Source organism: Oncorhynchus keta, chromosome 13 (genome assembly GCF_023373465.1).
Source record: "Oncorhynchus keta strain PuntledgeMale-10-30-2019 chromosome 13, Oket_V2, whole genome shotgun sequence".
Lineage (NCBI taxonomy): Eukaryota > Metazoa > Chordata > Actinopteri > Salmoniformes > Salmonidae > Oncorhynchus > Oncorhynchus keta.
This window is the reverse complement of record NC_068433.1, coordinates 24,265,541-24,292,283: the sequence shown is the minus strand read 5'-3', so window position 1 is coordinate 24,292,283 and position 26,743 is coordinate 24,265,541. Positions and strand designations below refer to the sequence as shown.

Below are 26,743 nucleotides of genomic sequence, written 5' to 3'. Positions count from 1 at the left end.
AGACAGAGACGCAGGATGTTTGGGAGCAGGAAACTCATAAAGGACAGGATAAGACTTTTTTACTTTTATACTGGCTGCTGCTATGGCTGCTGCAGGCAGGTGGCAGGTATGCATGTGTATGCTTTTATACACCCGCTTTTATACACCCGCTCTTCAATTTAGGATGAAATGTGTCATGATTTTAGGGCGACAGCCTGGTCTATGGAATGTCAAATGGAAAAGGATGGAGATTCTCTCACTCTCATGCTACCAATGAACTGCTCGTCCATGAAGACACTAATGGGTGTGAGACAAATTGCTTTTGTTTTAAGAGGGTTTTCCTACTCAGCACCTCTTTAAATGGCGTCAATCAAAGGGTGGGAATCCGTCAGCATCCGTCATCGTCTTATTGTATAGGACCCTTAGGTTCTGGGAGGGGAGAATATTTAGTGCTGTACTTTTGACCAGGCAGAGCCATATAGGCCCTGCTCAAAAGTAGTGCACTGTATAGGGAATAGGGTGCCATTTGGGACTCAAACATAATGTGGACAGGGTACTGAGGTGACCAGGTTCCAGAGTCGAGACATGTTCCTCCTCAGACTGTGACAAGTCAAGCTGTGGAGCTGGAGAGACATGGGCAACTTTGTCATACACACACACACACACACTGAGTCACAACAATACAGGACAAGAGCACGTCAGGGCCCTGCTGTCAGCATCACCCCTAGCTGACGAGGGAGACCTATCAACACCCGCCAGACTTCTGTGGGGGTAGGAGGGAACACGGGCGTAAAACACTAATTGTGAGGCCCGCGGGGTCCATTGTGAAAAACATGTTCCCTCATCACAGGTTTTTCCCCATGATCTCTGTCTGTCTGCAGATTGACAGCAAAAGTGGAAGGAGATGAGCTAATGTTTTGTTCTGGCTCAGGGAGCGTTAACTTGCTACCTCAGATAGAACAACTCTACCCTGCCAAATCACATGTCCCAAACAAACCCTCCTTTTTTAGGGTTTTACTGGGTTAGCAGACTCTCTTATGCAGAGTCAATTACACGAGAAATGAGGGTTAGGTGCCTTGCTCAACAGATGTTTCACCTTGACGGCTCAGGGATTTGAACCAGAGATCTTTCGGTTACTGGCCCAACGCTCTTAAACCTGCTGCCAATCACCCCAATACAAGACAATAACCCCACAAGACTGCCCCATGGAGATGTAGAGAGCAAGGGATGCAGTTCAATTTAAGCACTCTGCTAGTAGTGCCTATGATGGCATGTGCTCCAACCCAAAGACCAACGAAGAGGTTTAGTGTATACACAATTCAAAGTAAGACATTTCATTTGCACATAAATGTGTTGCAAATCTATAATGGAACTCAAATCCCATACATCCTAGGCCGTCATTGAAAATAAGAATTTGTTCTTAACTGTCTTGCCTAGTTAAATGAAGGTAAAATAAAAAATAAAATAAAAAATGTACTTCTGTTGACTATCCCTTTAAGATTACACGGTTAACCCCGCCCCCAATTTTCCCATCCAGGAAGTAAGTGACCACTATCAGACCAGCTAAATCAACATTTGAAAACAACGATTGGGAACACACTCGCCCATTGACAGTGACTTAGAGATTGATTAAGTTTTCCTGATATCAGCAGCAGACTGTTGTGATCACAAAAAAACATAATCAAGTCCGAAAATAAATGTGTCGCCATAATGTCATTATTGTGAATCGAGGCGATAAAAGTTCACATTTCGATCGGACTGATGGTCTGTAAACGGACTGTATATCTCAGTATTTTTTTCAAGACAACTGCAGAAACTATTGTTTGTGCGATACCAAGGGGATTTTTGCACTCAGGCCTTCCAAGCTAGCCACGGCCAGGAAAGGCTTGCTCGCTACAATCCTATTTGCCTCTGCGAATTTATGAGTAACGTTCGCTAGCTTTTTACTTGTATGTGTTAAATAAGATGGACACAGACAAGTTTAACTATGTCTACAGTTGTGACTTGGACATTAATGTTCAACTGAAAATGTAAGTATTTTGTTACCGTGGGCTACTTATGGGCCATACTGTACAAGTAGCAAGTTAACTATCTCGCTCGATCCTTAAATGCTCTTCTAGGTTTTAGGCTGAGTCTCAGAAGAACGTTGACATCTGCTGTAAAAAGGGCTTTATAAATACATGTGATTGATTGATGTCAACAATATCAGTCAGTGTAGCTATAGCTGGCTACCTAGGTCTTATTATACCTCAGTGACCTAGCTAGCCTACTTATGTCCATAACTGCGTACTGTTAAATGATAGCATGTTGACATCAATTACAATGCACCTCGAGTCTCTGTCTAATACCACTTTACATGCATGAAAAATGATTGCAACACTTGTCCCAAAAGTATCTCATTACATTGCTAGCTGACGTTAGTTGTTTGTCTTCTATTTACCTTAGCGAGCATGGCAACACCATGACTCAACCGGTATCACGGCTCCATAACGTGCCCGGTGAGGGCTCTTATTTGGGAACACGGAAAAATCCGCATTTTCTTGACATCATGCCCATTCCAACGGCTCATCTACCTCTCGTGACGTCACTTAACGAGCTCGGCTTCGCTGTGGTGGCCCGTAAATAACGTTCATAATTCTCAACAAACAGTGCAGTGCTTCCCGTTAGGCCGTTACACACTGGAATAATAGGGTGATGCGTTTTGTCACAACTTGTCAGGGGACTGTTAACGTTGTCTCAACACCGCAGAATGTACAAAGATATGTTCCAGGGATATGCCCTGTCATTTAGCCTAGTGGCAATACAACTAATTTAGCCAAATGTGAACACACTTGCAGGTGTTCATAGATCTGTGGACCTCCAGAGTGTTGATCTACAACTTTTGTCTAGAATTTTTAGAACTTTGGCTGAGTAGAGTGGCTAAGAATACTGATTCTGAAAGGGAAGGATGACAAGTGATGGTGGTGGTGTCAAACTACTTCCCTCTGTCTGTCTCTCATGACCCCCCCCCCCCTCCCTCTCCCAGAGGCAGTTTGGAGGGCAAGCGGGAGCAGAAGAGCTACAAGGCCCTGCTGCAGGATCCAATGTTGCGGTTCTCTGGCCTCTACCAGGAGAACTGCTCAGACCTTTATGTTACCTGTCAGGTGTTCGCAGAGGGCAAGCCCCTGGCGCTGCCCGTGCGCACCTCCTACAAGGCCTTCAGTACACGCTGGAAGTGAGTGACACCCAGGCTGTGTCCCAAATCCCAAATGGCAACCGATTCCCTACATAGTGCACTACTTTTGGACAGGTTGGTGCACTATATAGGGAATAGGGTGCCATTTGAGAGCAACGGTAATCAACTCTTTGACCTGGTTGGTCTTTATCTCACATTGTAGACTCATTTCACGATAATCTATACAAAATATAATTGTACTTGTGAACTGTTCTGTTCTGTCTCACTCTCTCTCTCCTCCCTATCGCCTCTCTCTCTCTCTCTCTCCCTGTCTCTCCTCCCTATCACCTCTCTCTCTCCCCCTTCCTCTTTCCCCTTCCCCAGCTGGAATGAGTGGCTGAAGCTGCCAGTGAAGTACCCAGACCTGCCCCAGAGTGCCCAGGTGGCCCTTACTGTGTGGGATGTGTACGGACCGGGCCGAGCCACCCCTGTGGGGGGAACCACCGTCACCCTCTTCGGCAAATATGGGTGAGTCCAAGTCCATCTCAGCAAATATATGTCCATATACTGTACTATGGAAGGGAATTGGAATTTCAGTATACTTTCTGAATTGACCCCAACCCTAGCTGACTGTATATGGAAGAAGTATGTGGCTATTATTGGGGTGGGGGACAACTCCGAAAGCCAACCAGAACATTGACTGATGACATCTCCCATCCCCTCTCCATCTCCCCTTCCTCTCTCTCAGGATGTTCCGGCAGGGCATGCACGACCTCAAGGTGTGGCCGGGGGTGGAGGGGGACGGAGGGGAGCCTACCAGCACCCCAGGGAGGACCAGCAGCAGTCTGGCAGAGGACCAGATGGGGCGACTGGCCAAGGTAAGCACAGGGTCAGGGGTCCCCCTGGAGGGTTTGTTTGGGTTTGTGTGTTTGACGGTGGAGAGAGTGTGTGATGTACTCCTGTGAAAGGACTCGTCTAAATCACTGTCTATTCCAGGCCCCTGACCTGGAGTTTCTCAGTGATGTGAGTACTAGGGGTTGGAAGGAGGGGAGAGGGGGTCGGAATGCTGGATGTGTATGTAGGCCTGTGTGTGTAGGCCTGTGTGTGTAGGCCTGTGTGTGTTTGTGTCTATTTCTTTGTCGGTGCACATATTAGGCCCTATAGCTAAATCTTGCTGAATTTGTGTGTGTGTGGTTTGTTAATGTTTGTTAGGAATATGGTGCATCAAACACCCCTGCCATTTTACCAGATAAACAACTAAGAAGCACCACCTTTGTATAATGCATATAATTAAAATCAGGGATTCCTAAACTCGGTGCTCTGGAGCCCAAGAGTTGCATGCTTTGGATTTTGCCGTAACACTACACAGCTTGTTCAAATGATCAAAGCTTGATGATTAGTGGATTATTAGAATCAGCTGTGTAGTGCTAGGGCAAAAAACCAAAACATGCACCCCTTGGGGTCCTGAAGGACCGAGTTTTGGAAACCCCGATTTAAATCTTGCACTAATGTGTCATTAGCCTTTGGTGTGTTGGTTTTCATTTTGCAGTAATTTACTAAGAATTAGACCCACTGACCATTTTATCAAGCTGAAGTCAAAATAAAAGGGATTAATGGTGCCCCATGGGTGTGTCAACTGGCTGTAAATACTGGAAACTGTCTGTACCAAGTTCAGAGTGAGCTCTAATAGCTATAGCGAATGTTGTGCTTGTGTGCCCCTGTCACCCACACTGACTGAGCGGATTGGCTGCTGAGTGTGTGTTCAGTGCTTCCGTTGCACTGGATTGGCCACTGGCACCAAGCTGCGCTCTGATTGGCCGAGCTAGCTTTCTGCATATCTCTGCTCCACCTCGATTGCTTCCTTTATTCCTAACCTCTCAATCTCTTCTCCTCTTTCTTTCCCTCCCTTCCCTCCATCCCTCTTTCTTTCTCTCCTTCTAGCTGACCAAGGCCCACCGGCAGGGTCACATGGTGAAGGTAGACTGGTTGGACCGCCTGACCTTCAGAGAGATAGAGATGATCAATGAGGTGAGTTAGTAGAGGATCTGGGGTCAGTTTTTAAAAATCATTGATGCCTTATACTGTAAACCATACACACTCACAATCACCTGAACAAATCTGTCGTTCTGCCCCTGAACAGGCAGTTAACCCACTGTTCCTAGGCCGTCATTGGAAATAAGAATTTGTTCTTAACTGACTTGCCTAGTTAAAAAAAGGTTAAAAAAAAAAGGGCTTGTAAGTAAGCATTTCACGGTAAGGTCTACACTTGTTCGGCGCGTGTGACAAATAAAGTTTGATTTGAATAGCGTCATCACAGATGCGTTATATGTGTGACACATAACATGACGTACTTTATATGTAAAGGCCATCGCTCATTTCTGCCGAGACCTCTTTAAAAAAAAATCTAAAGTCAGTCAGTCTCTTATGTTTGTGTTCCCACAGAGTGAGAAGCGTAGCTCCAACTTCATGTATCTTATGGTGGAGTTTCCTCGTGTCAAAACTGGAGAAAAGCCTGAGTACAGTATTGTCTATTATGAGAAGGTAGGTATATATGTGTATATATATACACACACATACATGGTTGTGACATTTGAGCTGTTGTCATAATTCTGAAAGGGATTGATTGGTTGATTGCCGTGGTGATGTGGTAGCTGATTGGCTGGCTGACTGACTAACTCCTCCCTCTCCAGGATGGAGATGACGCCTCACCGGTGCTCACCAGCGCTGACATCGTTAAAGTCCCTGACCCTCAGATGTGCATGGTAAGAGACACACACACACACACACACACACACACACACACACACACACACACACACACACACACACACACACACAGGGTTAGAATGGAGATTTGTTTTATTTTCAACATATCAATATTGCCATACATGTATTGAGTTTAATGTATTAATAATTTATAATGTCCCTCTGCCCCTGCCATAGGAGAACCTTGTGGAGAGCAAGCACCATAAATTGGCCCGTAGCCTTCGGAGTGGCCCGTCGGACCACGACCTGAAGCCTAACGCTGCCACACGAGATCAGCTCAACGTTAGTACCATTAGTCAACCACAACTGTATGTGTGTCTGTGTGTGGTTTTGGCAGTAGGCTCAATCTTGTGTGTATATCTCTCTCTACAGGTCATAGTGAATTACCCTCCGACCAAGCAACTGAGCTCAGAGGAACAGGACCTGGTGTGGAAGTTCCGTTACTACCTCACCACTCAGGAGAAGGTGTGTGTCCTGCTAAGTTTGAAGTCCTTTTATGGTTGTCCTTTTTTAGTCCATTTTATTTGTGATTTAAAGTATGTAGACACAGTATGTGCATGTTTATAGCAGAATACATTTCCATACAAAATGGAAACAAAGTTGGACAGCATCTAGGGCCCATCGAGTTCCTGACCTCGTAACCTGACCAGGGAAGCATCCTAGATTAGCATTGTCCCAGTATAACTGGGGCCCTGAGTTTCTCTTGGTTAAGTCACAGGGTCAGGAAAAACCCAGAGCCCTATGTTCACCACAACAACACTCAAATACACTCCATGAGTGTTGACACACTTGTCCAAGCTAATTACCTAAGAGCCCCTCTTCCCTCTCCCCTCCAGGCACTGACTAAGTTCCTAAAGTGTGTGAACTGGGCGCTGCCCGGGGAGGCTAAGCAGGCCCTGGAGCTGCTGGGGAAGTGGAGGCCCATGGATGTAGAGGACTCCCTAGAGCTGCTCTCCTCCCAGTTCACCAACCCCACCGTACGACGCTACGCTGTGACCAGGCTGCAGCAGGCCGACGACGAGGTAGGTTGCAGGGGGCGGTGAAGAGATAGTGTGTGTTGGGTTGAGTGAGTGAGTGGGGGAGGGGGAGTGACACAGCAGAGCCATGTACACTACCGTTCAAAAGTTTGGGGTCACTTAGAAATGTCCTTATTATTAAAGAAAAGCAACTTTTTTTTTGTCCATTAAAATAACATCAAATTGATCAGAAAAACAGTGTAGACATTGTTAATGTTGTGAATGACTATTGTAGCTGGAAATGGCTTATTGTTTTAATGGAATATCTCCATAGTGTACAGAGGCCTATTATAAGCAACCATCACTCCTGTGTTCCAATGGCACGTTGTGTTAGCTAATCCAAGTTTATAATTTTAAAAGGCTAATTGATAATTAGAAAATCCTTTTGCAATTATGTTAGCACAGCTGAAAACGGTTGTTCAGATTAAAGAATTAATAAAACTGGCCTTCTTTAGACTAGTTGAGTATCTGGAGCATCAGCATTTTTGGGTTCAATTACAGGCTCAAAATGGCCAGAAACAAACTTTCTTCTGAAACTCGTCAGTCTATTCTTGTTCTGAGAAATTAAGGCAGAGTTCCTCTGTCCAGTGTCTGTGTTCTTTTGCCCATCTTAATCTTTTATTTTTATTGGCCAGTCTGAGATATGGCTTTTTCTTTGCAACTCTACCTAGAATGCCAGCATCCCGGAGTCGCCTCTTCACTGTTGACGTTGAGACTGGTGTTTTGCGGGTACTATTTAATGAAGCTGCCATTTGAGGACTTGTGAGGCGTCTGTTTATCAAACTAGACACTCTAATGTACTTGTCCTCTTGCTCAGTTGTGCACCGGGGCCTCCCACTCCTCTTTCTATTCTGGTTAGAGCCACTTTGCGCTGTTCTGTGAAGGGAGTAGTACACAGCATTGTACAAGATCTTCAGTTTCTTTGCAATTTCTCGCATGGAATAGCCTTAATTTCTCAGAACAAGAATAGACTGACAAGTTTTAGAAGAAAGTTATTCGTTTCTGGTCATTTTGAGCCTGTAATCGAACCCACAAATGCTGATGTTCCAGATACTCAACTAGTCTAAAGAAGGCCAGTTTTATTGCTTCTTTAATCAGAACAACGGTTTTCAGCTGTGCTAACATAAAATGATAAACTTGGATTAGCTAACACAACGTGCCATTGGAACACAGGAGTGATGGTTGCTGATAATGGGCCTATGTAGATATTCCATTGAAAATCAGCTGTTTCCAGCTACAAAAGTAATTTACAACATTAACAATGTCTGATCAATTTGATGTTATTTTAAATGGACATAAAAATGTGCTTTTCTTTCAAAAACAAGGACATTTCTATGTGACCCCAAACTTTTGAATGTTTGTGTGTGTGTGTGTACATGCACTACATTCTCACACACACACACACACACACCTACGTATCACTCTCCCTGTGCTCCAGGACCTGCTGATGTACCTTCTCCAGCTGGTCCAGGCTCTGAAATATGAGAACTTCAACGACATCCAGTGTGGGCTGGAGCCAGGAGGCAAGCGGGACAGCCAGGGCCTGGCAGAGAGCTCCACCCTGGGGGACCTAGACAGGTTAGAGGGGGGTCAAGGTGGAGGGTTGGAAGTTGTGACCGAATCAGGGAAAACTCTGGCCCTAATTCATAGCCTAGGACCCTGAGTTTATTCTGGTCAGGTCGTTAGCCAGTGTTGGACAGGGGGGAAAAAACTCCTGGCCCCTAGATATGTCTGGTGTTGGTTGTTTGCTGTGCTATTTAACTGTGTTCTAACAGTGCAACATGAACTGTCTGTATGTCTCCAGTTCCCAGATCTTGACTGCTCCAGCAGTGCCCTCACCTGTCCCGAATGGAAAGGAAGGGGCGGACAGTGAGAATCCCGAGGTAAAAAGTGCACAGGAGAAGGGGAAAGGACAGACGTTTGTTTGTCTGACGAGAGAGGTAGTAATGTTGGTTCTGTGTTTCTACAGCAGGACCTGTGTACCTTTCTCATTTCCCGTGCCTGTAAGAACTCAACACTGGCCAACTACCTCTACTGGTGAGGATCAATGTGTGTGTGTGTGTGTGTGTGTGTGCATATATAAACACGTGTGTACTAAATCTGTGTGTGCTCCCTCAGGTATGTAATAGTGGAGTGTGAGGACCAGGACACCCAGCAGAGAGACCTAAAAACCCACAAGATGTACCTCAACGTCATTGGGAGGTTTAGCCAAGCGCTGCTCAAGGTTAGACTTTCAACGTGCCTCATATCTTACTTCATCCTTCCGTTAATTTACATTTTCAGGACTATGAATTTGCTTGTGCAGTAAATGATACAGTGCAGTACGTCGGGAAAAACACCAAGCAAGTATTTTTGCTTTGGTAACCATGAGTAGAACTAATTTCCCCATCTTTCATGATCTTACTTTCTTCTCTGTACTCTCTCTCTGTAGGGTGATAAGAGTGTGAGGGTGATGCGGTCTCTCCTGGCATCCCAACAGACGTTTGTGGACAGACTGGTGCAGCTGATGAAGGCCGTGCAGAGAGAGAGCGGCAACCGCAAGAAGAAGGTACGAGAAGACCAATGATCCACACTTTACACTCCTCCCTCTGTCAGTCCGTTTTCGTCCGTTGTGGTTCCCAATGAACATGACCCAGGTCTTCTCTGCGACTTGTGTATAAGATTGCTGGTTGACACTGGCGTCCCCCATGTGTTTCAGACGGAGCGACTGCAGGCCCTGCTGGCGGACAATGAGAAGGTGAACCTGTGTGAGATTGACCCCATCCCGCTACCTCTGGAACCCTCGGTCAGAATCCGAGGCATCGTACCAGACACCGCCACGCTATTCAAGGTGCACCATCTCTCCATCGCTGGCTAATCCTTCCTTCTCAACGCTATCCTTCCTCTCCTCCTTCCGTTCCTTCTCCTCTCCCTCTCGAACGTATCCCTCCTTATTTTCATCTTCCTCCTCCTCCTCCTTCATCCTCCCTTTCTCTCCCTCTTCTTTGGCTGTGCTATGTAGCAGTTGTTTTTTGTATGTGCTGCTATGTTTGTATGCTAATGTGCCTTTTTTTCCCCCTGCGTGTCCTTATCTCACCGCTGTATGTCTGTGCGTGTATTATAGAGCGCCCTGATGCCAGCCAAGCTGATCTTCAAGGCGGAGGACGGGGCGATGTACCCGGTCATCTTTAAACACGGAGACGACCTGAGACAAGACCAGCTCATTCTACAGATCATCTCTCTCATGGACAAGGTCAGAAGCTAGCGTTATTGCCATGTCATTACCGTAGAAACAAAGTACTGTATTTATTATTATGGACGTGGTCAGACGCTAGCGTTATTGCCATGTCATTACAGTAGAAACAAAGTACTGTATTTATTATTATGGACGTGGTCAGACGCTAGCGTTATTGCCATGTCATTACAGTAGAAACAAAGTACTGTATTTATTATTAGGGACGTGGTCAGACGCTAGCGTTATTGCCATGTCATTACCGTAGAAACAAAATACTGTATTTATTATTATGGACGTGGTCAGACACTAGCGTTATTGCTATGTCATTACCGTAGAAACAAAGTACTGTATTTATTATTATGGACGTGGTCAGAAGCTAGTATTATTGCCATGTCATTACCGTAGAAACAAAATACTGTATTTATTATTATGGACATGGTCAGAAACTAGCATTATTGCCATGTCATTACCGTAGAAACAAAGTATAGTATTTATTATTATGGACATGGTCTGAAACAAGCATATTATTATCATATTACCTTACTACAAACTTGCTGTAAGTCGCTTTGGATAAAAGCATCTGCTAAATCACTGAAATGTAAAGACACAGGCTGTTGTTTATATTTCAGCCTCGCCTAGAAGGTTGAGAGTCGGTGTAGTGTGAATTATGTAAATTCTCTCTCAGTTGCTCAGGAAAGAGAACCTGGACCTGAAGTTGACACCTTACAAAGTCCTGGCTACAAGCACCAAGCATGGTGAGCACCACCGATGAAGCTATCGATTAGAATACTGGGTCAAGACATGTGTGAAGTGACCTCTGACCTGTGTGTTGTCCTTCCTCCAGGGTTCATGCAGTTTGTTCAGTCAGTGCCTGTGGCTGAGGTCCTGGCCACTGAAGGAAACATCCAGGTAGAATTTACTGTATCCATGGTTAAGAGACTTAACATTATTTGCTATGTAAGGTGTTTTTCTAGCATCTTTGCTATGTGCATGTCTGTGCAGACACGTCTTGTGATGTCTTCTCTGACCTAATTTGTTGTAAGCGATTGTGTTTATTATTATACTTTAAAAAAAAAAAAAAACTTTTTATTTTGTTAATATTTTCTTAACTCTTATTTTTCTTAACTGCATTGATGGCTTGTAAGTAAGCATTTCATGGTAAACCTGTTGTAATTTGGCGCATATTACAAATGCCATTTGATTTGTGTAAGACTCCTCTGTCTCTTCCTGTGTCTCTCCAGAGTTTCTTCAGAAAACACGCCCCCAGTGAAAAGGGGCCCTATGGCATCAGCCCTGAGGTGATGGACACCTACGTCAAGAGCTGTGGTGAGTCTACTACCAATAACACCCTCCCACCGACCAATCCCTGGCCTTGGTGTGGGCTCATTTTAAAGTGTGTTTTGGGATGACACATCCTTTTTTTTGGTCTTTCCTCTACTCTTTCATGTTCCAGCTGGTTACTGTGTCATCACATACATCCTGGGTGTAGGAGACAGACACTTGGACAACCTGCTCCTCACAAAGACTGGTGAGTCTATAGGAATTATGTGTCGTGTACCTCCCAACACCCTATGGTTGGATTTCTACCATACGTTGTCTGATCCATTAGTCCTCTCCTTCAAAATGCTGCTCCACTCTATTCTGTGTGACTGACGACACTTTGTGACAACTGCTGTTGTAAAAAGGGCTTCGTGAATACATTTGATTGAATACCTTTCCATCTTCTGTTTTTTCAGGAAAGTTGTTCCACATAGACTTTGGCTACATCCTGGGTCGTGACCCCAAGCCCCTGCCTCCTCCTATGAAGCTGAGTAAGGAGATGGTGGAGGGGATGGGCGGCATGCAGAGTGAACAGTACCAGGAGTTCAGGAAACAGTGTTACACTGCCTTCCTACACCTCAGGAGGTCGGACACACACGCTGCGTTTACACAGGCAGCTCAATTCTGATCTCTTGCCACTAATTGGTCATTTATATCAGCTGTGATGAACCTTTTTTAATGTCTCTTTCTTTCTCATCCCTGTCTCTTCAGGTACTCTAACCTCATCCTAAATCTTTTCTCTCTCATGGTGGATGCCAACATTCCCGACATTGCCCTGGAGCCTGACAAGACTGTTAAGAAGGTGTGTGTGTATTTCACTTCGCTATGTGGTTTAGCGACTGGTTATGTGAATTGTAAGAGTCCCATTTTTGAATGGGACGTTCACTGAATATTCTGTCTCCTCCCAGGTGCAGGACAAGTTCCGATTGGACCTGTCGGACGAGGAGGCGGTGCATTACATGCAGAGTCTGATTGACGAGAGTGTGGGAGCTCTGTTTGCTGCTGTGGTGGAGCAGATACACAAGTTTGCCCAGGTGTGTGTCTCAGCAGGGGTTTAGTATGTGTGTGTCTCTCTCAGCAGGGGTTTGTCTCTCAGCAGGGGTTTAGTGTGTGTGTGTCTCTCCCTCTCTCTCAGCAGGGGTTTAGTGTGTGTGTGTGTGTCTCTCCCTCTCTGTCAGCAGGGGTTTAGTGTGTGTGTGTCTCTCCCTCTCTCTCAGCAGGGGTTTAGTGTGTGTGTGTGTGTGTGTGTGTCTCTCCCTCTCTCTCAGCACGGGTTTAGTGTGTCTCTCTCTCTCTCAGCACGGATTTAGTGTGTCTCTCTCAGCAGGGGTTTAGTGTGTGTCTCTCTCTCAGCACGGGTTTAGTGTGTCTCTCTCTCTTTCAGCACGGGTTTAGTGTGTCTCTCTCTCTCTCAACAGGGGTTTAGTGTGTGTCTCTCTCTCAGTAGGGGTTTAGTGTGTGTGTGTCTCTCTCTCTCAGTAGGGGTTTAGTGTGTGTCTCTCTCTCTCTCTCAGTAGGGGTTTAGTGTGTGTCTCTCTCTCAGTAGGGGTTTAGTGTGTGTCTCTCTCTCAGTAGGGGTTTAGTGTGTGTGTCTCTCTCTCAGTAGGGGTTTAGTGTGTGTCTCTCTTTCTCAGCAGGGGTTTAGTGTGTGTGTGTGTGTCTCTCTCTCTCTCTTAGCAGGGGTTTAGTGTGTGTCTCACTCCCTCTCTCAGCAGGGGTTTAGTGTCTCTCTCTCTCTCTCTCTTTCAGCAGGGGTTTAGTGTGTGTGTCTCCCTCTCTCAGCAGGGGTTTAGTGTGTGTCTCCCTCTCTCAGCAGGGGTTTAGTGTGTGTCTCCCTCTCTCAGCAGGGGTTTAGTGTGTGTGTGTGTCGCTCTCTCTCGGCAGGGGTTTAGTGTGTGTATGTCCCTCTCTCTCTCTCTCTCTTAGCAGGGGTTTTGTGTGTGTGTGTCGCTCTCTCTCAGCAGGGGTTTCGGCTCTCTCTCAGCAGGGGTTTAGTGTATGTCGCTCTCCCTCAGCAGGGGTTTAGTGTGTGTCTCTCTCTCTCTCTCAGCAGGGGTTTAGTGTGTGTGTGTGTGTGTGTGTCGCTCTCTCTCAGCAGGGGTTTAGTGTGTGTCGCTCTCCCTCAGCAGGGGTTTAGTGTGTCTCTCTCTCTCTCTCAGCAGGGGTTTAGTGTGTTTCTCTCTCAGCAGGGGTTTAGTGTGTGTCTCTCCCTCTCTCTCAGTGGGGGTTTAGTGTGTTTCTCTCTCAGCAGGGGTTTAGTGTGTGTGTGTGTCTCTCTCTCTCAGCAGGGGTTTTGTGTGTGTGTGTGTGTGTGTGTGTGTGTGTGTCGCTCTCTCTCAGCAGGGGTTTAGTGTGTGTGTGTGTGTGTGTGTGTCGCTCTCCCTCAGCAGGGGTTTAGTGTGTCTCTCTCTCTCTCTCAGCAGGGGTTTAGTGTGTTTCTCTCTCAGCAGGGGTTTAGTGTGTGTCTCTCCCTCTCTCTCAGTGGGGGTTTAGTGTGTTTCTCTCTCAGCAGGGGTTTAGTGTGTGTGTGTGTGTCTCTCTCTCTCAGCAGGGGTTTTGTGTGTGTGTGTGTGTGTGTGTCTCCCTCTCTCAGCAGGGGTTTAGTGTCGCTCTCTCTCAGCAGGGGTTTAGTGTGTGTGTGTCTCTCTCCCTCTCTGAGGTAAAGTGTGTCTCTTTTAGCAGGGGTTTAGTGTGTGTGTGTGTGTGTGTCTCTCCCTTTCTCTCTCAGCAGGGGTTGTGTGTGTGTGTCTCTCTCGCTCTCAGCAGGGGTTTGTGTGTGTGTCTCTCTCAGCAGGGGCTTAGTGTGTGTGTGTCTCTCTTACACTTAGTGTGTGTGTCTCTCTCAGCAGGGGTTCAGTGTGTGTCTCTAACGGAGGGGGGTGTGACTGACAACATTCCGCTTAAAAGGCAGTGCGCGAAATTCAAATATTTTTTTGAAATATGTAACTTTCATACATTAACAAGTGCAATACAGCAAATGAAAGAAACTTCTTAATCTACCCATCGTGTCCGATTTCAAAAAGGCTTTACAGGGAAAGCACAACATATGATTGTTAGGTCAGAGCCTAGTCAAACACAGCCAATTTTCCAGCCAAAGAGAGGAGTCACAAAAAGCAGAAATAGATCAAATGAATCACTAACCTTTGATGATCTTCATCAGATGACACTCATAGGACTTCATGTTACATAATACATGTATGTTCGATAAAGTGCATATCTATATCCAAAAATCTGTTTACATTGGCGCGTTACGTTCAGTAATGTTTTGCTTCCAAAACATCCAGTGATTTTTGCAGAGAGCCACATCATTTTACAGAAATACTTATAATAAATATTGATTAAAGATAAGTGTTATTCACAGATTTAAAGATATACTTCTTAATGCAACCGCTGTGTCAGATTTTTTAAAAACTTTACGGAAAAAGCAAACCATGCAATAATCTGAGTACGGCGCTCAGACAACAAAATCAAGCCAAACAGGGAATCCGCCATGTTGGAGTCAACAGAAGTCAGAAATAGCATTATAAATATTCACTTACCTTTGATCTTCATCAGAATGCACTCCCAGGAATCCCAGTTCCACAATAAATGTTTGATTTGTTTGATAAAGTTAATATTTGTCCAAATACCTCCTTTTTGTTCACGCGTTCAGTACACAATCCAAACTCACGACGCTCAATCACTAAGGGCAGACGAAAAGTCAAAGTTTCGTTACAGTCCGTAGAAACATGTCAAATGAAGTATCAAATCAATCTTTAGGATGTTAACAAATCTTCAATAATGTTCCAACCGGAGAATTCCTTTTGTCTTCAGAAATGCAAGCTGACTCTAATGTGAATGCGCGTCACCAGCTTGTGTCACTCCACAGACCCAAAGAGCCCTCATTCCCCCCTTCTTCACAATAGAAGCATCAAACAAGATTCTAAAGACTGTTGACATCTAGTGAATGCCTTGGGAAGTGCAATATGACCCCAATAGACACTGTGTATTCGATAGGCCAAGAGTTGAACTACAAACCTCAGATTTCCCACTTCCTGGTTGGATTCTTCTCAGGTTTTCACTTGCCATATGTTCAGATGTACTCAGACATCAAACTTCAGTGTTTTCTATCCAAATTTACTAATAATAGCAACTGGGACTGAGTAGCAGGCAGTTTACTCTGGGCACGCTTTTCATCCAAATGTGAAAATGCTGCCCCCTATCCCAAACAGGTTAAACATACATGTATCATGAAAGATCTACAGTACCAACAGGATGTGTGAGATAACTAGCAGTGTTAGTTCTGGTGCTTTGGGAAAAATCACAATTTCGCAAGGGGACATTTTGTCCCATAGACTTGTAAAGAGACAAGGTGGAGCTCTTCGTTCTCTCCACGTATGGACCCAATTATTTTTTTCTTTTGAATTTTATCCCTTTCTCTCCCCAATTTCGTGGTATCCAATTGTTAGTAGCTACTATCTTGTCTCATCGCTACAACTCGGGAGAGACGAAGGTTGAAAGTCATGCGTCCTCCGATACACAACCAAACCACAGCGCGCCTCCAACCCGGAAGCCAGCCGCACCAATGTGTTGGAGGAAACACTGTGCAACCTTGATTAGCGTGCACTGCGCCCGGCCTGCCACGAGTCAAGGATATCCCTACCGGCCCAACCCTCCCTAACCCGGACGACACTAGGCCAATTGTGCGTCGCTCCACGGACCTCCCGGTCGGTTACGACAGAGCCTGGGCTCGAACCCAGAGTCTCTGGTGGCACAGCGCCCTTAACCACTGCACCACCCGGGAGGCCTGGACCCAATTCTTAATCGAGCATCTGACCAATTACGCAACTTTAGTTCTGGATTAACCAAGATTACTGATTTAATTGTAGGTAGCAGTGTTTTATTTATATAACGCTGCATTTTAAATAGCCTTTTGCCAATAATTGTGCCGCCTGAGTGTGTTGTAGATGTGAGGGTCATCTAACAGTGGTGTCTCCCATCTCTCCTCCAGTACTGGCGCAGATGAGAAGGACCATCTAAACAATGGATGAACACAGACAGACAGGAGGGGTTGTATCCATAGTAACACTCAGTCCCGACACTCCCCTGCCCTTTGTGAGATTGAGAGGATCCATCCAGGACACTGAAGAGGCCAACCTCTACTGCAAAAACAAAACAATGACTGATGTTTTCATTTTGTATATATTATAAATAAAACTAATGGCCAAATAAAAACCATGTTGATACAGTGAAACACTGGTGTTGTCTTTGTGTTGGAGTTGTGTTTTTAGTGCGTTTACACACATCGCATTCCCAAAATATTCTGTTGGGACTTGTGGTATAATGGTTATTGTACACGATTAACATGTATGGCCGGCTATATCCCCCGTCACCATACAAGGGCCATTTAGTTTAGAACACGTTGGTTTCAACCTAAATCTAGGTCAGTCAAAGACGCTGGCAGGTGGTTAGTTGTGTGGTAATGCCTGTGTGGTTCTGTCATGTTTGATCTGACACCCTGACCAAGAGCAACAATTTGTTTTGAAGGGAATAGTCTTTGTAAGTTGCTTTTTCGACATCCGATCTTTCTTATACCTCAAAACATGACACTACTACACATTGCATGTACACTTCATTTTAAAAAAGGTACCAGGACTATGAATTTACCATTGCAGGTGGAATTATAACCCTTTAGTTGCTTTTTATTTTATGTACAAAAGAACAGTAGTACTCATTGTACTTGTATTTTCTTTTAAGGTAATCCATTTACAACTGGTTAGGAAATTAAAAAAGATATTGCACATAAAAGCACTTCAAAATGACAAACATTGTTCACTCAATTTACATTTCCTTATGGTGTTGGAATGGGAACTATACATAAAGATCAGCAATTACACTTATCTAGCATTACAATCTTCAAGCTGATCTCATTGTTGCTCATTTCAAGCAGTTTTTATTAGGCTTGTGGTTTTTTCTTCAAGCTCTGCTGTACTCACATCTTCCCCCTCTCTGGTTAATATGAAACTTGACATTTACAGAACAGGATGCACCCGAATGGAAAGCAAAAGTATCATGTATTCACTTTCAGACACTAGCAGACCATTTCAGCTGACCCATGAATTAGTCATTTTCGAAAAAAGGTCACCCTGTCGACAGCGGCGATTTTAGCATGTAAATCTTGGTTGGTGGACAAACAAAGAAAATGTAGGACGCATGCCAGTATTCAACACTGAACAATACATTAATTGCACTATAACAGTGACAAACGGTGCACACATAAAGCTGTCCCAACACCTTACCACTGCGACACCTGGCTATCAGCGGAGTCTTGTCTGCCAGCGAAACAATTCAGCCTCATTTAAAATTAAAATAAACATGGCTGACTTGCTTAAAAAAATGTTTACGTCAGCTTGCTTAACTGACAATTGAGATGTACAAACTATGGCATAAGGGGACAACAAGTGGATGAGACACAATCCGTGATTTTAAAAAAGTTTTTAAACGCATGCCTGAGCTAGGACGGATGTAGTCATTAACTACTTGTTCAACCGTTTTGAAATGTACAGTGACAGAATTCAGAACACAGGCCGTTAAGGTATTCTCCCTATACACCAAGTCAGAACCCTAGGATAAATAAAGGGGGCATATAAGCAGACAATGAAAGCTCTTAATATTCAACAGTTACATTTCTCTAAAACAGGTTATAGGCTACATGTGCACCACGAAGTCAGAACAGAAAATAGACCAAATGATTACATACACTTATTATTACTTTCTTAGCTACGGTATACATATCTCCCTGGCATATTACATCATTTATGCAGCAGCATATAAGACATGTTTGGACTTGCCTTGTTGTGCTGTGCTCACTTGAACAGGAAGGTGGTCTTTCGTGGGAAAATGTTGTCAAAGTCTGGCATTCTCTGGATTTATGGCGCTTTCAAGACAACTTGGAACTCAAAGAGTTGAATCATGATGACGTCAGTGATCTTCAGGTCATAGCTCTAGAAAGAGGCCCGAGTTCCGATTCTGAGTTGGATGACAGCTCAAAATGTATTTTCCCCAATCGGAACTCGTTTTTTCCTCCCAATTTCACTGAGTTATGTTGTTTTGAGCATGGCACAAATCATGCATCATTGACAGCATGGCCAACATTGAATGTTCATCATTTTAAACTTGGAAAAGAGACCCTTAATCCCAGACTTGGGACCACAGCAACTCCACTGAAAAGCAGGCTAGTGATTGCTTTGCAATGCTTGCAGTTAGCGACGGACTCCTTCCAAACCCTTCATTGTTGAATTTGCAATTTCCAGCTTGTGCAATGTTTATGTCCAATGGCCGATGAGTACCGATACGTTTTATCTATAATTTCTCTTCATATACAAGGATTAAAAAGGATTTGCCAGTAGATTATCAACTTGATTCATGATCACTGCTAGCTAAGATTTTGAAAGTATGCCGTTGACATATAACTATGGCAGAACCCAAGAGGTTTGAATTTTTAAGCTCTACCCTTAGACTTAGCGGTGACGTAGTGTCCCTATGAGTGACAGAACACTGAGCCAATCACGGCGCAACTAGAGAACATTACCAAAACCCGCACTCTATATTTTCTACTGGCTGACCCACCACCAAAGAAAGCAATGAGATCGGCTGAAACACCTGCATTTTGGAGCTGCCTTAGAAAGCAAAAAAGAGACCATGTTTGTATGCGGCTTTATTAAATAATTTATTTATTTTTATTGCATTGTTTGCAAACTGATGTGACATTTAATGCCAAAATAACATGCATAACAGGCAAGCCCCCACCAACATGTTTTACTGCCTGTCGAACACCACGTAAATCCCCAATCCAACTTCACCACCTCAGCTGCAGAGCTAGCCAGCACACACCAGTGAAGAGTGAGCCACAAAGCGACCATTTTGGATCAGGTTTCTGGTGAATTGACTGCAAATACAGCAGAACCCATAAAATGTTGCTCCAAAAACCAAAGTTCAAGGTTAGATGCGATACCTGTTGGATGCCTGAGAATTAGCGTTTATGATTGGCAAGCAAACACAATGTTTAGTTTGGACTCATGATCCAACCCCAATATTAAACCAACAACATGAATCAAAATCTTCCAGACAGTGATATTATTATGAGCCATACGCAGGCTGTGGTTTCCAGAACAATAGGGCCAATCACTGTTTCCCATCCAACGTCTCCTCGGTCTCTACTCCCGAATGTTCTAATGTTCCGGGAAAAGTTCACCACCAGTGAAACGAGAGGCAGGAGAGAGATGTTCCCCTACCCTCTGTCCTCCTCCCCCAGAATGAGATGTCAGACACGGGTAAGAGACAGTGGGGGTCAGGCCGGAGATGGGATGGGGCAACAGTGAGTCAGAAGCAAGGCAGAGAGAGGGGGGAGAACAACCTATTATGACACAGAAAAAGAGCAGAAAAGACACTTGGCACAGTAGACAAAGGCAATTTAAAGGAGAGTCAGAATAATAAACCCCCCTTAGAAAAAAAGGTGCCATCTAGAACCTAAAAAGGTTTGTCGGCTGTCCCCATAGGATAACCCATTGAAGAACCCTTTTTGGTTCCAGGAAGAATAGTTTTGGTTCAGAAAAGGCTCCTATGGGGACAGCCGAAGAACCCTTTTGAAACCCTTTTTTCTAAGAGTGTATGTGTTTATGATTGCACTGTCCAGTATTGTCCTTGTTATGGTTGACCTTGGTAAGGTGCTGGACCATACCACAGTCCTGTTGGAACTGAAAATGTATGGCTGTAAGCTGAGGGAAAAAATTACAATTTTCAACAAAAATGGTCAATAAAGTTTTGCAACTCCTCTCAGCACTGTGGAGTTCATAGGAATATGTTAAACATGGCATTGTGAGTACTGCAGTGCAACATGCTACAGGTTACACCACTGTAGTCCCTCAAGGTTCTCACCCCCATTCCCCCTCACTCACACTCCCAAACCTCACAGAACACAGCGGGACCACCTGGCCCTCCACGGCCTCTGACAGAGATCGAGAACCAGGGTACGGTAGAACTGGCACATTGGGCCCTGGATGTGGTTGCCGAGGTGAATCAAAGCTGCACTGGATCATATGCAGGCCTATAGGCACAGTGGAGCATGGCAGGGATATGGTGCTGCCTGAGTTCAGGTTTAGCTCCATTCTCTCAGTGTTCCAGTGCATGTTGCCTGACCTATAGTCACTGAGGAAGGGGTTGCTGTTGTACCCATTACCCCGGCTTGGGGCCTGGGCCTCGGTGCAGACACAGCTGGAGAAAGAGGACAGGATGGAGAGGTGGTCGTCTACAATGTCACTGGGGTCAACAGGGTCTGAAGGGGACTCCGGCAGGTCCTGGAGGAATGCCTGAAGAGATGCCTGCATTACAAAAATACACAAAAACACAGTGTAATGATATACCCAAGGACATTCAAGATAATACTGCATTTAATATAGTACTATACACAAATGAAATACTCATGTGTTTGTGTTTCAAAAGAATAAGGACAGTTTACTAGAGACTTGGGGAGTCTGTTTACGTGTGGTACATCTCGTTTTTGTTTCAGCAGGTACAGAGCGAGAGCAAGGAGAGGAGAGAAGAGTACAGCACATACTCCTATCCCCAACAACACTGGCTGCAACCCTGGGAAACACAAAACACACGTCATTAGGGTTGTATTCATAACCCAAGCTTCATGTCCACACCCCGACTCAACCTTAACCCAACGTAAACCTCTAACCTAGTCCTGGGCCAGCATGGTGGACACAACTGGGGTCCGAGGGAGGAGACGAGGCCTGGGGGAAGGTGGCCGGACTGACGGAGAAGTTAGCCACGACACAGTAGTCATGTCCTGGGACCAGGTTTGAGAACTCTGCCCCATACACCATCGTCTGGATCAAACCAATCTGCGTCTGCAATAGGGACCAGCCAATCACAAACGCTGTATCAGACACATGCAAGAGGATCAGCCAATCAGAGAGGCTGTATCAGACAGTGTGTCACAGAAGGCCAATCAGGGACACTTGTACTAACAAATGCACACAAAAAAAATATGCAGCAAAGAAACAACCAGTGCTGGAAAAAGTACCCAATTGTCATACTTGAGTAAACATTTTTTTTTTAAAGGTACCTTAAATAGAAAATGACTCAAGTAAAAGTGAAAGTCACCCAGTAACACTACTTGAGTAAAAGTCTAAAAGTATTTGGTTTAAAATATACTTAAGTATCAAAAGTAAATGTAGTTGCTAAAATATACTTAAGTATCAAAGGTAAAAGTCATTTCAAATTCTTTATATTAGGCAAAACAGACATCACCATTCTCGTTTTTGAATTTACGGATAGCCAGGGGCACGCTCCAACACTCAGACATCATTTACAAACGAAGCATGGGTTTAATGAGTCCGCAATGGCACAGAGGCAGTAGGAATGATTAGGAAGGTTCTCTTATTAAGTGTGTGACTTAGACCATTTTCCTGTCCTGCTAAGCATTCAAAATGTAACGAGTATTTTTGGGTGGCAAGGAAAGTAAAAAGTACATACTTTTATTTAGGAATGTAGTGAAGTAAAAGATGTTAAAAAAAAACATATATAATAGTAAAGTACAGCTAGACTAAAAAAACAACAACTTAAGTAGTACTTTAAAGTATTTTTTACACAAGTACTTTACACCACTGGAAACATGCGTGTAGTTTCTGGGCACTCACTCTTTAACATTGTACCCCTTACATTAATTTACATAGCAGCAGGTAGAAAGGAAAAGGGATGTGTGAACGAGAGCGAGCAAGACAAAAGGAGGGAGGGTCAGCAAAAAGTGGTATCGCCAATGGCAACAGGGGTACCTTGTAGTCGGAGGGGTTCTGTCGGTCATATACTGTCACGGTGACCCAGAGGTCAATCAATTTTGACAGTGGACAGCAACTCTGCAGAGGAAGACACTCCCTTTTGCTAGAACAAGGTAAGTGCACCTCCACTCCCAGCCTCTCTCCGGACAGAGAGACCAAGACGGAGGGGCTGCTGAAGTCTGGAGAGGAGAAACAAAGCCACTTTCATTTCAAAATCACAACAATCGCTTCATGCGAGTGCTTTTAGCCATTTTAGCCCTCTCTATTTGAACTCTGCAGTGTATTAAGACGGTTAAATGCTCTTCGTTTTTGTTGTTGATTTGAACAATAAATCACCATGGCAAGATACGTGACAGGTCTTAGAGGAGAGAGAGACAGGCTACTGACTGAAATCACGGACGCCAAACCCCAGATTTTCTGTCCAGACTGGACTCCCCGGGCCCTGGTGGAGGCCCAGGCGGATCATGTTGTACACCTCGAAGTTAGAGAAGGCCTCGGACAGGTCACACAGCTGGGAGGAGAACCGCACACAACTCTCCACGTCCTGCCACGAATCACTGCAACACACACAGTCAAAAGTTCAAAGACACTCATTCATGGGTTTTTCTTTATTTGGACTGTTTTCTACATTGTACAACAATATTGAAGACATCAAAACTTTGAAATAACACATATGGAATCATGTAGTAACCAAAAAAAGGTGTTAAACATATCAAATTATATTTTATATTTGAGATTCTTCAAAGTAGCCTCCCTTTGCCTTGACAGTTTTGCACACACTTGGCATTCTCTCATCCAGCTTCATGAGGAATGCTTTTCCAACAGTCTTGAAAGAGTTCACAGAAACTGAATTGGTCCACCCAGACAGACAGCGTGGTGAAGGTGGCGCAGGAGCGCCTCTTCAACCTCAGGAGGCTGAAGAAATTCGGCTCGTCACCAAAAGCACTCAAACTTCTACAGATGCACAAATCGAGAGCATCCTGTCGGGCTGTATCACCGCCTGGTATGGCAACTGCTCCATCCACAACCGTAAGGCTCTCCAGAAGGTAGTGAGGTCTGCACAACGCATCACCGGGAGCAAACTACCTGCCCTCCAGGACACCTACACCACTCAATGTCACAGGAAGGCCATAAAGATCATGGACAACTACCCGAGCCACTGCCTGTTCACCCCGCTATCATCCAGAAGGCGAGGTCAGTACAGGTGCATCGAAGCAGGGACCGAGAGACTGAAAAACAGCTTCTATCTCAAGGCCATCAGACTGTTAAACAGCCACCACTAACATTGAGTGGCTGCTGCCAACACACTGACTAATCTCTAGCCACTTTAATAATGGAACAATATATGCATCACTAGCCACTTAAAATAATGCCACTTAATGTTTACATACCCTACATTACTCATCTCATATGTATATACTGTACTCTATACCATCTACTGCATCTTGCCATCTTTATGTAATACATGCATCACTAGCCACTAAACAATGCCACTTAATGTTTGCATACCCTACATTACTCATCTCATATGTATATACTGTACTCGATACCATCTACTGTATCTTGCCTATGCCGTTCTGTACCATCACTCATTCATATATGTGTATGCACATATTCCTCATCCCTTTACACTTGTAGTTACACTTGTACACATAAGGTACACATAAGGTAGTTGTGAAATTGTTAAGTTAGATTACGTCGGTTATTACTGCATTGTCGGAACTAGAATCACAAGCATTTCGCTAAACTCGCATTAACATCTGCTAACCATGTGTATGTGACAAATAACATTTGATTTGACTCTGCGGTCCAACTCATCCCAAACTGGGTTGAGGTCGGGGGATTGTGGAGGCTAGGTCATCTGATGCAGCACTCTCCTTCTTGGTGAAATCACCCTTACACAGCCTTTGAGGTGTGTTTTGGGTCATTGATCTGTTGAAAAACAAAATGATAGTCCCACTAAGAGCAAACCAGTTGGGATGGTATCACTGCAAAATGCTGTGGTAGCCCTGCTGGTTAAGTGTGCCTTGAAGTCTAAATAAATCAGTGTCACCAGCAAAGCACGCCGCCCACACCATCACACCTCCTCCATGCTTCACGGTGGGAATCACACATCCGGAAATCATGGTTTCTTTGCAGCAATTCGGCCATGAAGGCCTGATTCATGCAGTCTCCTCTGAACAGTTGATGTCGAGATCGGTCTGTTACGTGAACTCCGTGGAACATTTATTTGGGCTGCAATTTCTATGGCTGGTAACTAATGAACTTATCCTCTGCAGCAGATGCAACTCTGGGTCTTCCTTTCCTGTGGCCGTCCTCATGAGAGCCAGTTTCAACATAGCGCTTGATGGTTTTTACTTTCAAAGTTCTTGAAATTTTCCAGATTGACTGACCTTCATATCTTAAAGTAATGGACTGTTGTTTCTCTTTGCATATATGAACTGTTCTTGCCATAAGATGGACTTGGTATTTTACCAAATAGTGCCATCTTCTGTATACCACCCCTACCTTGTCACAACACAACTGATTGGCTCAAAAGCATTAAGGAAAAAGACATTCCACAAATGTACTTTTAACAAGGCACACCTGTTAATTGAAATGCATTCCAGGTGTCTACCTCGAAGTTGGTTGAGAGAATGCAAAGCTGTTATCAAGGCAAAGAGTGGCTATTTTGAAGTATCTCAAATATATTTTGATTCGTTTAACACTTTGGGTTACTACATGATTCCATGTGTTATTTCATAGTTTTGATGTCTTAACTATTCTACAATGTAGAAAATAGTCCAAATAAAGAAAAACCCTGGAATGAGGTGGTGTGTCCAAACTAGACTGGTACTATATACAGTACACATAGAAACATACAAACACGGAGATTAACTATGTGGTATTTATTATTCCGATCTTCTAAAATGTATGTGGAAATGTCCTTTCTGAAAATATGCAATAGCCACACAAGATAACAGGCACACACTGGTTGTTGGACGACATGGGTGGTGATGGTTATGACTGAAACCAGGTGGCAGGGGAGAGGAGCAGCCAGGGTGTTTTTCACAGCTGTGGTAGAAAACAATAGTGCCCATCTATCGGAACCCATCTACCCATAAAGTCAACCAACCATGGACTCGAGTGACTGATTCATCCCTCTGCAAAAACCACATGTTTGAAATTCTCCGCTCTCACGCTACCCCTCTCCGCATCGCTAGAGCGCTTTGTTCACACAATAAATGTGCTTTCCATTTCCTTTCTAGGCTAGCTTTCCCCTCAGACACCCAACAGTTGCACTATCCACATTAGCTTCACTGTAAAGTAAATGACTAAATCAGAATCCCAGTGCTGATTACAACCTTCAATGACTTGATTTAAAAATACTCTCCTTAAAATGACTATAACATAGTTACACACAGAACAAACATTACAGAAGATGTAGTGGTTTTCTAGGAAACAATTCACTACCAATTCTAGAAAATAGCAAAACAGTAATACAACATACTATTTGATCGATTAGGTCAATGGAGACAGCAGACAGACAGAACCCCAGACTCTTAGAACAGCATTTAGCTGAGGGGAACGTTCGAGCTAGATACTAGTCCATTAAGTCAATAGTGAGCAATGAGGAGTCAAGACACACCCCTGAGTCTTAGTTTGGACGGTGTAGGTGGTGGTAGCGTTCGCCTGTGGACAATCCCACTGCAGGACACAGTTTAAGTTCAGGGAATACAGACGGGTGGTACAGACGGCTCTAGATGATCCTGAGAGTTCACACGGGAACACTTCAAAGTCAACACACAAACACACAGGAATAGATCACACACACACATTCTCACATATGCTCCACTTTCATATTCAAGATCTCACATAAACAAGGATAACCACGCGTGAACAATTCACAGACATAACATGACTGACACCATTTCAACCTTTAGTTGGCCATGTAATCCAATGAGATCAAACCATATATATGAGTAACTCTAGTGAGCCCCCCCCCCCATAGATGGTGTAAATTAGATCAGTCACTGTCCCCAATATGGAGGGTTCGGGTTATTTAAGAAATGTGGGTTTGAGGGAGCAACAGACTTACCTGTGACGTGGACACACAATCCTGTTAACACAAGGGTCGTCAGTACACCTGGCGCAGTCACCATGTTGACACAGGTAAGCTAGACCCCAGGCTGAGAAAGACTGAGAACACAGCCTAAATCTTTTTCCAAAACAAAATCCCCTTGAGGTAGGGGATAACACATTGATGCAATTACCCTGATGCACACAATGTCACAGAGGACTTACATGACAATAAAAAGCATAACAAATCATTTTCCAAAGTTGAATAGGAAAGGAGTAGCGTAAGCAGTCACTTACCTACAGAGAGCGCGAGAGCGAGAGCGCGAGAGAGAGAGAGCGAGAGAGAGCGAGAGAGAGAGAGAGAGAGAGAGAGAGAGAGAGAGAGAGAGAGAGAGAGAGAGAGCGAGAGCGA

At 44.4% G+C, this 26,743-nt stretch overlaps 2 protein-coding genes across 5 annotated transcripts; one reads left to right on the top strand and one right to left on the bottom strand.

Annotated features, from left to right (window-relative positions):
* The first annotated feature begins 1,565 nt into the window (after positions 1 to 1,565).
* Positions 1,566 to 16,682, top strand: pik3c3 (phosphatidylinositol 3-kinase, catalytic subunit type 3). 3 transcript variants are annotated; one of them, XM_035783752.2, is made up of 26 exons: positions 1,566 to 2,009; positions 3,005 to 3,193; positions 3,518 to 3,661; positions 3,882 to 4,011; positions 4,130 to 4,156; positions 5,075 to 5,161; positions 5,576 to 5,674; positions 5,824 to 5,895; positions 6,077 to 6,181; positions 6,272 to 6,364; positions 6,736 to 6,921; positions 8,354 to 8,493; positions 8,720 to 8,798; positions 8,888 to 8,952; positions 9,034 to 9,139; positions 9,347 to 9,463; positions 9,614 to 9,745; positions 10,019 to 10,147; positions 10,815 to 10,884; positions 10,974 to 11,038; positions 11,371 to 11,455; positions 11,583 to 11,657; positions 11,866 to 12,034; positions 12,161 to 12,251; positions 12,358 to 12,483; positions 16,440 to 16,682. In XM_035783752.2, the coding sequence occupies exons 1-26, from the start codon at positions 1,945 to 1,947 to the stop codon at positions 16,452 to 16,454; spliced, it is 2,661 nt and encodes an 886-aa protein (XP_035639645.1). In that variant the 5' UTR covers positions 1,566 to 1,944; the 3' UTR covers positions 16,455 to 16,682. The 3 variants fall into 3 exon arrangements, with proteins under 3 accessions (XP_035639645.1, XP_035639644.1, XP_035639646.1); XM_035783751.2 differs by having other exon boundaries at positions 1,567 to 2,009; positions 8,885 to 8,952; XM_035783753.2 differs by lacking the exon at positions 4,130 to 4,156 and having other exon boundaries at positions 1,568 to 2,009; positions 8,885 to 8,952.
* A 312-nt stretch (positions 16,683 to 16,994) lies between these two features.
* On the bottom strand, positions 16,995 to 26,721 carry LOC118392108 (uncharacterized). 2 transcript variants are annotated; one of them, XM_035783750.2, is made up of 7 exons: positions 26,351 to 26,721; positions 25,901 to 26,021; positions 22,660 to 22,829; positions 22,270 to 22,451; positions 21,171 to 21,342; positions 20,970 to 21,073; positions 16,995 to 20,808 (listed from the first exon to the last, which is right to left on the bottom strand). In XM_035783750.2, the coding sequence occupies exons 1-7, from the start codon at positions 26,412 to 26,414 to the stop codon at positions 20,362 to 20,364; spliced, it is 1,260 nt and encodes a 419-aa protein (XP_035639643.1). In that variant the 5' UTR covers positions 26,415 to 26,721; the 3' UTR covers positions 16,995 to 20,361. The 2 variants fall into 2 exon arrangements, with proteins under 2 accessions (XP_035639643.1, XP_035639642.1); XM_035783749.2 differs by having other exon boundaries at positions 16,997 to 20,808; positions 20,946 to 21,073; positions 26,351 to 26,717.
* Between the last annotated feature and the right edge of the window lie 22 nt (positions 26,722 to 26,743).